A 12517-nucleotide genomic window follows, 5' to 3' on the forward strand; every position below is an offset into this window, starting at 1 on the left:
GCAAATAATACAACAGCATATCTCGCAGCTGGCATATTGCGTCTTACGATAAATTCTTAGATAAACACTTTGGTATATCAAACAAGGTGGATGACGTATTAAAATAACTCTTCCGTCACACTGACTGATATGCATTGTCTTAATGCAGTAAACCCCTTTAAAACATTTTTCCATTTATAACTAAATGCCTGAAGGGTTCATGAATACTAATCCAATTGATCACAGGCAAGCGTGTTTCCTAAATATCAAAACATGACACTTTTACTGCCATTTAACCTTAAGGCAGAAACTGAAAGTCTAATAAATCAAAAAGTGATTCAGTGAATATGCAATGTATGCCAAATGTGATACAAAGAACCAGTTTCAAGTTTTTGTTGAAGTACTATTCCTCTGCCCTTTATCCTTAAGCAAATATCACTTTCTGCTTCACAATTTCCTGGTATCCTGGTACTCTCTGGGGGTTTTATGGTTTCGGTATATGAAGTGTAATGTAAAGCATCTTAACTCAAGCATTTCCAAACTGAATGTGACATTGTGTCCTATAAACCATAGTTTAGATGAGTCCTGGCACTGTAACAGCATATGTTGACATGTTTCCGGCATGCATAAGGGATTTATTTTTATTTGCATACTTTACATGCATTACAGTAGGGTGTGAATGCGAGTACAACTGATTTCTGTGTTGAACACAGTGCATTTACTCAATTCTGATGATGTCAGCTGTCTTCACTGAAGGCACATGCAAATGCAAAATATTTTAATTTAGTTAGCGTACAATTTTTACCACGTTTTTGAGCAAAACAAGCATCCTATGAACCATGAAATCAATTTCTTATAAAATCCATGTTTACCAAGCAACAAAGATTTTTTTAAATGATCACCGCTAAAGCAACCCTAAGGGTCTTACATAAGAGAATGATTTTTCCTAACAAATAACTCTTGCAACAGTGACATTCACATTAAGATATACATTGAATTTAAACAAGTAACCAATTAAATGCTATCCTAGACTTCGCGTATGGCAAGTGAAGTGCATATATAGTTTCTTTGTAAATTTAAATAAGCAGGTCCATTTAGCACTCTTCAACATTCATTCATTCCGGCTCAAAGCATTTTGTTTGGTACAACAAACTTCACAAAGTCAAACCTTCACTGAAGAGCCAACATTTGACTAATACATTCTTCAACTTAACAAATGAGCAATAGTTCACTATTTATATAAAAAAAAAAACATCTTTATTTATTAAACCTCATGTTGCTGCACACCCTTCCTTTCTTCAGTGCACCACGAAAGGTGCATTTTTGAAGAATATTCTGGCCAATCTTTGGGGACTCAAGACTCGTTCCCTATATTACAAGTCTTCAAAAGCCATTTTTTTCTTGTATGTGTATCATTAACGGCATTGTTTTTGATGTGTTTCATGTAAGAAGAAAAAACTGGCATGAGGATGAATAAATTATGACCAATTTTTTTAACGAACTAACTCTTTAAAAGGCAGAACTGAGTGGAGAGTTAAATCATGCTACAGTATATGCCCATCTGCTGGCTATAAAGAGGTCAGATTGTTTTCTGTTCTTCATTCTCAGGAAGTCAAGCAAATTGATTTGTTGGCTTATGTGTTCTGGACAGCAACATTGAGATACTTCACACATCCATCACAAGAGAACAAAGAACAAAAATGTGAAGTAGAAGCATAAATACAACTACCTCTTCAGATATGTTAATATAAAACTGCCCATGAAATCACAATTTTCAGGGGTATACTTCTAAAATCATCCACTGACTCCAAGCCAGAGGACATATTCTTCACAGAGATGAAGTATTCAATGTTTAAGGATGTTTGGAAATAAAAATGATGTATGATCTGAAGGAAAACTCTCACGCCCGTATGCTGCTGGGTAGTAAAGGAGTGTCCGATGTCATTGGCACACCAGTTTCCTGGAAACTCGGAGAGAATGCTGTTTGGAAGAGAGAGAGAGAGAGAGAGAGAGAGAGAGAGAGAGAGAGAGAGAGAGAGAGAGAGAGAGAGAGAGAGAGAGATTCAAATTAAAGCAAATAAACATACAAATCTACTCTCTCCATGAGAAATAGAATTTTCATTGATCTACCATAAAAGAATACTATAACTTTTCAAATCCGAAATATCCACTCCATTGGGGAAACACACACACACACACACACACACACACACACACACACACACACACACACACACACACACACACACACACACACACACACACACACACACACACACAAAAACCACAAGCTGCATAAATGGCTTGTTCAGAACTAAATTCTAAATTGTTGTGGCAAGGTAATGTAGAGAAAACAGGATAGAAGACAGGATTTGTGCACAAAATGTATTCTCATTGCTTCATAAAATTAAGGTTGAACCACTGTAATCACATGGACTATTTTAACGATGTCTTTCCTACCTTTCTGGGCCTTAAAGTGGTTATGACGTTACTGTCTATAGGGGGGTCAGAAAGCTCTCGGATTTCATCAAAAATATCTTAATTTGTGTTCAGAAGATAAATGAAGGTCTTATGGGTTTGGAAACGACATCAGGGTGAGTAATTAATGGCAGAATTTTCATTTCATTTTTGGGTGAACTAACCCTTTAAGTACAGTCCCCTAACCCTTTAAGTACTAGCTGTTCCTAGCTGTGTCTCTCAGCCACTGCTCTGCATATTGTTTTATTAATCTGTTTATTTTATGATTCTTTCAGGTTGTTGAAGGATGGAGCATTTATGAACTATACATCCCTTGTGAAAAAAAAAAGAAGTGCGCTTAATTGTATTGAATATGCACTTATAATTTAGATAAATGTTCACTGAAGTTTATCCTGATTTCAATTCCATCTGAAATTTAAGTAAGGGATAATGTACATCCAACCGGTGGTTCTCTCAAAAAAAGGACCCCGGCGCGAAGCAGAGGGGTCTTGATCAGCCTGAAGGGGGTTATTTTGAGAGAACCACCGGCTGGATGTACATTATCCCGCTTATTGCACCGCTATAAGTAAATAATTAGACATGAAATATTGATCTGAGTTGAAATATTTTATGAGGTCTTTAAACGCAAAGCTTCCACAGAGAGAGCAGTTGCAAGGGCGGCAAGTTCAAACTAGACGGACATTTAAGAGATACGGTATACAGTCATTCATATCACTTATTACACAGCATTTCGCCACATAAATAATTATGGGGATAAGATATATTGATTTCAGATTTGTATTTCATAATCCAATAGTGTACAAAACAACAGTCATAAAAAGGGAAGCGGCTTCGTTTGTATGGAACAAGAGAGAGCGAATACATGATACTGGATGGCATAATTACATAACTGTACACAAAATATTGATTCGAGTTTTAATATTTTATTAGCTCACCAAACGCAAAAAAACATTCCTAGCAAGCCTATAGCGCTGCTGACTTCAGTAACACGGATGAGGCTGTGTTATCTGTTTTGAGCAGTTGTTATCTGGGAATAACATACCACTGGATGGCGCTATTGACCAATCAGAATCAAGTATTCCACAGAGTAGTGTAAAAATTAACATTAATAATAAATAACATGCAATTGAGTGTCCAAAAACATTGTTCACACTTAGGTATATTATTTCTTGGTGTACTATTTACTTAATAATAGGTACTCTTTTTAAAAATTTTGGTAAAGTGTACTGAATGGCTGACCTGACAGAAAACCCACAGCCTGTGAACAAGCTAGCTTACATCTCATTGCATTAGCATCTCATTTCACATGTGAGGAGAATATTTACATAGCCTTAAAAAACTAAAACAACAAAAACAAAACAAAAAACAGCCAGTTTGTTTTTTGAAGGGGACTGTGATTATGTGATTATAAGTGTCTGGCAAAAAAGAAAAGAAAAGAAAAACAGCAAAGTGAAACAGAGGAAAAAAATGATACAATTTACATGATAAACTATGACATGGCCCTGCCGGCAGAAAACATAAATTCTGAAGTAATAAATGTGTGCTCTTAGAACGACATGCTGAAAGTTATTACATTCTCAACTTCGTGTTCCCACAAATGTTTATATAATGGCATAAAGGCAAAAAATCCAGCTATTGCTTGCCAATAATGCAGAGCATGAAAACAACATCAAGCAAAGTCAGAGGGAGGGGTAAACCACCACTGATGAGGAAAAGAGAGACATTCAAATTCAGAGGAGTGTAACCGATCAGATGGCTTCCAGACAAGAGAGCATTGTTTGTGACAATGTGGTTGGTTACATCACAAACCCCTCAAACTCTCTCGCCACACACCCTTCTCCCTTCTCCCAGAGCTGATGCAGGCACTCAACAGCCTTTAATTCAATTTCAGGCAGGGAGAGGCTCACAGCACGGCTATGCTAACACACAGAACCAGCTTGAGCTGCTAGCTAACTAAATTAGCATGAGGTTAAGCCAAGGTCTTTGCAATTTGTTTTTTATGCAAAACAAATTGTGGGTGAATCTCATGAAAGTCCAGGTCACATTGCTCCCCAAAACCAAAAGAAAGAAAGAAAGAAAGAAAGAAAGAAAGAAAGAAAGAAAGAAAGAAAGAAAGAAAGAAAGAAAGAAAGAAAGAAAGAAAGAAAGAAAGAAAGAAAGAAAGAAAGAAAGAACGAACGAAAGAAAGAAAGAAAGAAAGAAAGAAAGAAAGAAAGAAAGAAAGAAAGAAAGAAAGAAAACCCTTTTGGGGGTTTTAGGACCATTGATTTTTCACATTGTAGTATTCTTTTAATGATATTTCATTTAAATTTTCACTACTGTAAATAAAATATTCACATTACTGTAATGTGAAAATAAAACATAAATATAGCTTTATTGGACTAAAAAACATTCTGGATGTTTTTAAACTTAAACAAATATTAAATTGAAGAAAAAAAAAAGAATAAAACGTGTTTAGTTCTGATATTTGTATAATTTTATATACAATTTTTAGAAGATATGAGGCTTTTAGTGTTTCCATTCTTTACATTAATCCCTGGCCATAGCAAAACTGTTTGAGATATTTATTATCTGTTTACAATTTAGCATCTTTAATGTATTTTCATCATGTTGAAAAAGTTTGGTGGGAATAAAATAAACCACTTAAGAGGAGTGGGTAAAAATTCAGAGGCTGATTTTGCAAAGAAATCAACATTCAAACCAAAATATCTGACTTCCTGAGGCTCAAAGCTAATGACTGTAAATTAGAAAATTGTCCGACTCGATGAGACCAATATGCGTACTGATTTTAGTGACTGTACATAAAATTACCCCCCCCCACACACTTTTGTCAAAAGCATTTAGAAAGTTACACACTTCCTGCTGCCAGTTGGTGGCGCTATAACTTTGACTCACAATAGTAACATACATGCGATCGGCCTCTTACCACGAACACACTACTGAAGTTTCATCAAGATCAGTTAATGTATTCAGACGTTATAACACTTCGTTTTGATCTTTTCTCGCCATAAATTCGTTTCCTCGCCACGGCCAAACCGTTCGAGATATCAAAAATATGTCCGCAATTTATCATCCTCAATGTCTTGACTTTATGCTGACCGAGTTTGGTGGCAATTGAAAGAATTGCCTAGGAGGATTATTTCAAATACCAAAGCAAGCGTTCTCCAAACAACCCATAATAGCCGACTTCCTGTTGGGCTGGCGTAAAACTTGACCAGGGAAAGTTGTTCGGCCCGATGAGATCTGTACGTGTACTGAGTTTCATATTAATTCATGCAAGCGTGTTTGATCTATGGACCAAGTTTTTCAGACCCCGTTCAAGGGTGAACCCCCCTACCCCCCCCCCCCCCAAATATGTGAATATATATTACAATGACATGTATTCCTGTGATGGCAAAACTGAATTTTCAGCATCATTACTTTAATCTTTAGTTTCATAATGATCCTTCAGAAATCATAACAATAGGCTGATTTCCTGCTCAAGAAACATTTCCTATTATTATCAATGTTGAAAACAGTTGTGCTGCTTAATATTTTAAGTCACTCTATATTAATTTAATGCATCCTTGCAAAATAAATGTATTAATATCTTTAAAAAAAACAAAGCAACAACAACTTTTGAACAGTACTGTATTATTGCAATATCAATACTTAAATTGCATTTATACATCATGTGGATTCATGCTGACTTTAAAACTGATTTTGGGGTGAAATGAATTCCAGAGATATTTTCGCATTGCCGTAATCAGGTTTTTGTGTTGAGAAAAGTCTGTGTAAACAGTTAATAAAATCAAATTCACTACTCACACTGGTTACTGTTGTTGCGTAACTTCCTGGCTTCTATGTCATCGGACCTCTCCATGGAAATCTGCAACTCTAAAGAGAGAATGAAATGGTTTATTTACTTAAGTCAGCACGAAACGGAAGTTGCAATAGTCTTTTCTTCCCTATTATGATGTATATCTGAGTGAAACAGCTTATTTTATCCATCAGGAATTGATTGGATCGTTGTGGTATGCTATAGCTGTGATCTCATGCGAGTGACATGTTGTCCCGCACCAGTAAGCATGAGAGAAGAGATCATTATTATTTTGATTAAATAAAAATAATAATAAATAAAAAATAAATAATGATGTGCATGGATAAATCATTTAGAATTCATGGCGACTTTAAAATTTGCTAAATTTGCAGGCCACTGTGAATGAGGCGTATTTTTCTCAAAGTTCAGGACTCGACATTGAGCAAAAGAAAGAGAAATGTTGTTGCCACTCACTTCCATCACTCATGGAACTGATGCTGCTCTTTTGGCTGTTCTTTTTGCTGTTCCAGGTGTCATTGCCGCTGTCCCGCTGGAGCTCCTGTGGACGAATTTGCGGCTTCTTCTTACTCTTGCGCGTACTGATGCGAACAATTTCTCGCACCAGCCTGCACTCGGCCTCCTTCTCCTCCATGTTGTGTTCCTGCACGATATCCGAGATCAGCTGACTGATCTCCTGGGAACGCCGCAGGAACATGGAGTCTGTGGTGCACTTGGCCAGCTCGTTGATCTCAAACTCAGAGAAGACCTCCATAAGTTTCCGGGTGATGAGTGTGTCCACATCTTCTGTCTCGTTGCCATTGATAAAGTCATCTGCCTGTGAGCTATTGAAGTAGACTGGACTGTCCATCTCTAATTTAGAAGGGGAAAACGACACACACTCCTCATCTTCTTCAATGACGGATGTGTTCACCTTGACACCACCAATAAAGATGTCAGGATAGAAGCCATTCTCAACCTGTGGAGGACTTGACAGGTTCTCCACTGGCGCGCTTTCGCTCGAAATGAGACAAGGCAAGCGCCGACATACGCGGTACAATCCACAAGTCAACACGCTACAAAAAAGCTTCCTGCAGCTACCCACGGACACACAAGGTCCGCACATACACGTCCCCGAAACGGGCTCTTCTTTGGCAGGGAGAAAGCTTACTGTCTCCGGCCCAGTCGTATTGCCATTAGCATCCTTGTTGACTTTGTGCCTCACTCCAGTGTGCTGGATCTCAACCTCCACGGGGTCAACAGATCGTTCTCGGTATGGCCCTTCATCAATGGGACCACTGGTCCAGGACGGGGTGCTCTCCATAGGGACAACACTCGGCCCAGACCGTCCTCTGGTGGCTACTTTTTGCAGTTACCTGATGCTGGACTGTGGCCTCAGGGTCTGTTAAAGAAAAATACACATAATGGGAGAAAATTGGGAGGGGGAAGAAGGTTTTACCTTACACTTTCAGTCAGTCTCATTAACAAAACTGCAGCATCGTGTCCCAAATTTCCTTTAGAAATGTAAACCAACCAGTTTAAAAGCTGTTTTGTGTTTGCTTTCTTGACTGTTGTTGTCATTGTTAATAAGATAGTGAAAGTAAAACATTCACCGCAACACATAGAATCTAAACGCTCTTAGTGTCACCTAAAGCCTTATGAAAGTGAAAAAATTACCAAAGTAAAAAATTATATATTTTAAAAACATGCAAGTTTATTGTCTACAGATTTTTGTTCCACTTCTGGAACAATTAAACTTTTAAAAGCAGTCTTAGTCTAAGTAAATATTGAAAACATAATTATTTCCAAATTAAATATAATACAGATTTAGATCACAGCAGATAAGACAATTGAATCTTTGTGATGCAGAGAAAATTACATCGATGCACTTTAATATTAATATCCAGGCCGCCATTGATCATTTACAAATTCCGAAAAGATACAAAGTTCACACTATCTCAAACATGCCGCATTTTTCTTTAAAAAATCTGTCAAATGAACGATACGAGGTTTTAGGAACTAAATAGTATACCGTGTAAAATACTTCAGCAACGTCAGAACATCTTAAGGAGTAATATTAACAATAGCCTACAAACTTTGTTAGTTTACTCACACCATATGGGGGAGATGTCGAAGTCTGACGAGATTCTTCCGGAAGTCCGGAGAGCTCAAAAAGGTTACTCGACTTAGATTTCACTATTACTTCACAAATATACCGCCGGTGTTCATTCTGTCGTCCTCAAACTGTATTAAAAAGAGCAAAAAGTGAAGGAAAATGATTTGACCGGAATGCTCGCCGTACCTGCTTCTATAAACACACAGGCAGATCTCGCAGGCTACCTGATTCTACAGGTACATCAGGACATGGACACGAGTGACGTAATTTGAGGAGTCTAACCCATTGATTCATTGACTGTAAATTAGATCAGAAGTCGTTTGCAACCAAGTGTACACGTATATTTAAATAAAACAAAGTTTTAACCTTCGATATATTTTGAATTGGATGGTTAATCTACATTTTATGATGAGGTAAGTGAACGCAGCGCTGAGATTTTTTTAACCAACAGATGGCGTCAATGCTCCTCTACAGCGGAGTGGGTTAACTTCTCCTTCCGAAGTAGAACTAGTAGGTAATTTAGGAATATATAGCTACAGGCCTATCTGCAGCCAATTTCACCACACCAAACTCTTTCCTTGTATTTCTGTGGTATCTAGAGCTTCCAACAGCAGCTGTGGTGATGCTGTCATTAAACAGCAAGAACATAACGACCAATTTCTTCCATTCATTGTAATACAAGTGGCCCATTTTAGTCTCTGACAGACTAGTATTCAACTCCAAACATGCCTATTCATTTATGAAGTCAAATGTCACATTTACATATAACATTTGAGAGGATTTGGAAAGCATTAAACAGATTTTGTGGGTTTAAAGTTTATTTTAATGAAATGTACAGTCTTCGAAAAGGTGGTGAATCAAGAGTCATAAATTGCCAAGACAGTTTCCTGTGTCCACAGTTTCTATGATCACTGAACAGCAACACACTGGATCAGTCCGAGCATCCTAGTCCTTGCAGAGACCAGAGCCTGATGACTGACAGCCTCAACACACACCTAATCCAGGCTGCAAGAATGAAAAACCATTAATGTTGACATTCGCGAATCATGCAAGTATGCCATTTAAAAAAAGGTTTTCACAGGCTTCAATGCTGTAGGCCATGGTCAAAAAGGTATAGGCTACTAAATTTCTGCTGTACGCATTTTCTACACAGATTTTCTGAAGGCTACACAAATACCCCAAAGACCTACTACAGCTGCCCAAAAGTAAAGTATCATGCCATGTGGAATACTGTATATTTGATCAATATTGCTGTGGTATTGAGGTATGAAATTTTAAATACAACTGGACTAAATTGAAATCGTGACATCCATCAGTAAAGTTGTGAAAATATAGCATTTAGCTGTTTGAAATGGTCGCCGCACTATACAGTTACACAACTTTTTTTTTTAAAAAAGGGGTCATGGTATACTGCATTTATGAAGTAAACTACAGTCATATTCTGAACATAGCCACAAACATCCTGAATTACAATTAGGAAATGAGACTGCACACTACATAAAGCAAAGACAGATTGCTGGGATGCTGTAAACGCTGAAATAACCATCCCACTTTTGGACTACAGTATTGCTTGCAGAGTGCAGATCATTTCCTAGTAGACACCAAAACAGACAGACATAAGCAATTGTACTCACTTTATGACAGACGTAAATAACTGCTTCTAGATGGACAGGTTGACATCCTGGAAGTTGACTAGGCCCTATTGACCAAGACCTGCAGGGCTATTTTGGGTCACCTCACATTTAGGAGCTGTGGAATCCAGCCTGTTAACTTGAGGCTGGTTTTGTTCAGCTGTGGCAGAAGGAACAATGTTATTTTCTGACTGAAAAATGCATTTCAAACATGCAATGAGATTATGATTGTGGTGCACTTTGGAGCAAACCTTTTCTGTAGTTGCCGGACAGTGTAGGAAAAATCCTTTGGATGGAACTTTGGCCAAACTCACTTGGAATGGCGGTAATATGCCTAGTGTAATCTGTATTTCCTTGAGATACAGTGAATTGGCTCTGGACTCCTTTGGAACCCTGAGATTGAGGAGCTGAAGAACCAATAGGCTTATGTACATTTTGACCTGGCCTCTGGCCCAGGGAAAATGGAGGAAAGGAACTTTGGAAAGCACCACTGCTAACGCCACCAGAAGCCCATTGGTTCTGAAGATTACCAAAGCTGCTTGTGGGTGGTTTATTAAGCCTAACACGGACTGTCTTGATCTCATTAGCTCCAGCAATATTGGGGTTAGTGGCACTGAATACGAATTCACTTCTAGAAGGTTTTGAGGGCCTAGAATTTGGGTTGTATGAGGTCCCCTTCACAGAAGAGAAGGAAAAGCTAGGATGAACTTTGGGTGTATTGGATTCTGGTCTACTTTGAACAATCATAGGATCCTGCATTATCCTGATAGCTCCAGAACTGGCAATTGAGGACTTGGCTTCATGTTGAGCCTGACTTTGAGAGGGGTATATGAGCTTATGGTTTTGACTAGGCGGACCATGGAAATTGTAGGTCTGCTGGAATTTGGGGAGGGTAGCTTCATAGTGAGGTGGTAACTTGTTCTCAGTGCCCAAGAAATTGCTCTTAGAAACATCACCAGAGCTGGCAATTGAAGATGAATCAACATTGTCTCTACAGTCATTTTTGGAAGGTTTTCTTAGCTCAGGACTGGGACTGTATGGAGTACCACTCATTGAGTAGTGAAGAGGTTCATTACATGACTTGCCCTGACTACTGGCAGTCAAATCTGTAGAGGTCTGACTGGCCTGATATGGGTCAACATGACTGGGAACAGAATCTAGACGCCCACTATAGGCCCCATGACCTTGAGCTCGTCCTCCATCCTGAACTACAAAGACTGGCCCCGAGCTAACAACTGAAGATTTGACCTTACTGTACGCAATTCCACTACTAGAGGGTTTTCTTGGATTTGTACTTGAATACACAGGTGTTTCCTTCAGCAATGGGCCATAACTGCTACTGGCTGTTTGGACTTTGTTAGTACTTTGGCTCCCCCTAGATGAAGTATGCTGATGGGACACCTGACTTGAGCTAGAAGTTAATCCATGATTTGGGTTTGTAATAACTTCAGAGTTGAACTCATGGCTAAATGCATTTTTAGGAGCATTCACTACAAAGATCCTGCTAGATCCAGATGTTCTAGTATAACTAGATTCACCTCTAGAGGGTTTTAAGGGCTTAGGTTCAGGTACTTTTGGGGTTCTCATCAAGGTGGACCCACCCTGATATGAAGAAGCAAGCTGGCCACTAGGCTGGACAGTTTTGAAGGCATCAGTAGCTGTACGAGAGCCATATTGAACAGAGGGTTGTCCAAAACCTGACAAGTCATATTTTGGAACAGAAGCAGAAGCCTTAAAGTTAACATTTTCTTGATTGTCACTTTTATCTGGAGTCTGACAATCTTTTGAATCAGATTTTATATTTGAGCCTGGAACTAATCTCCCTTTATGATAGTTATAACTTCCATGGGCACCTTGATGGTAGGGCAGGTGAACAGAACTGTAGGCAGGGTCATGCCGACTTCCCATTTGTTTCACCTCAGGGACAATCACTGGGAAAGTACGAGTTGAAACTCTTTGCACATTAGCAGTTGGCATGCTCCCTGTTGAAACAAAAAGTACACAAACAGCATGAGACTAATGTTTCAGAAATATCAGAAGTGTGTTAGGCCTACCTTCATAATTCTCCAAACAGGTTACACAAGCAGGAAACAAGGCAAAAAGAATTCTGAAAAAAAAAAAAGCAAATCAACCATTTGGTAGAGCAATGTAAATAATAATAATAATAATAATTTCAGTCAATTTAGAGCTCACCTTAAGCAGAATCTAGAACCCATTGTTAAATAAAGCACCACCAAACTAAGTAACCAACAACTTCTGTTACAATCCCCTCAGCTGATAGCTTATGACAAGAAGCTCAATAGGAATCTCTTATACACCCCACTCCTTACCATCAGCCAATCAGCAATCAAGATACCTGCAAGTTGCAGCTGTTAACAATAATCACATCACTTGAATGATATGAATGATCATTTCCCTGTTTTGACTATGCTTGCCAATTAAAAAAGAATATGATGATGATGATAATAATAATAATAATAACAATAATAATAAATTAAAATGAATTACAACTATTTT

The 12517-nt window shown here is 38.2% G+C and overlaps 2 protein-coding genes across 3 annotated transcripts; both read right to left on the reverse strand.

Moving 5' to 3' along the window:
* Nucleotides 1–596: 596 nt before the first annotated feature.
* Nucleotides 597–8623, reverse strand: kdf1b (keratinocyte differentiation factor 1b). Its single transcript, XM_081377529.1, has 4 exons — nucleotides 8367–8623; nucleotides 6731–7655; nucleotides 6265–6333; nucleotides 597–1959 (listed from the first exon to the last, which is right to left on the reverse strand). The coding sequence occupies exons 2-4, from the start codon at nucleotides 7575–7577 to the stop codon at nucleotides 1880–1882; spliced, it is 996 nt and encodes a 331-aa protein (XP_081233655.1). The 5' UTR covers nucleotides 7578–7655; nucleotides 8367–8623; the 3' UTR covers nucleotides 597–1879.
* Nucleotides 8624–8960: 337 nt separating this feature from the next.
* LOC308697293 (uncharacterized protein) lies at nucleotides 8961–12286 on the reverse strand. Of its 2 annotated transcripts, XM_081376476.1 has the most exons (6): nucleotides 12194–12284; nucleotides 12055–12107; nucleotides 11854–11982; nucleotides 10252–11697; nucleotides 10004–10160; nucleotides 8961–9374 (listed from the first exon to the last, which is right to left on the reverse strand). In XM_081376476.1, exons 1-5 carry the CDS (start codon nucleotides 12214–12216, stop codon nucleotides 10069–10071), a joined length of 1743 nt encoding a protein of 580 aa, XP_081232602.1. In that variant the 5' UTR covers nucleotides 12217–12284; the 3' UTR covers nucleotides 8961–9374; nucleotides 10004–10068. The 2 variants fall into 2 exon arrangements, with proteins under 2 accessions (XP_081232602.1, XP_081232601.1); XM_081376475.1 differs by having other exon boundaries at nucleotides 10252–11982; nucleotides 12194–12286.
* Between the last annotated feature and the right edge of the window lie 231 nt (nucleotides 12287–12517).

The sequence above is a fragment of the Scardinius erythrophthalmus genome (genome assembly GCF_964197995.2).
Source record: "Scardinius erythrophthalmus genome assembly, chromosome: 10".
Taxonomy (NCBI): Eukaryota; Metazoa; Chordata; class Actinopteri; order Cypriniformes; family Leuciscidae; genus Scardinius; species Scardinius erythrophthalmus.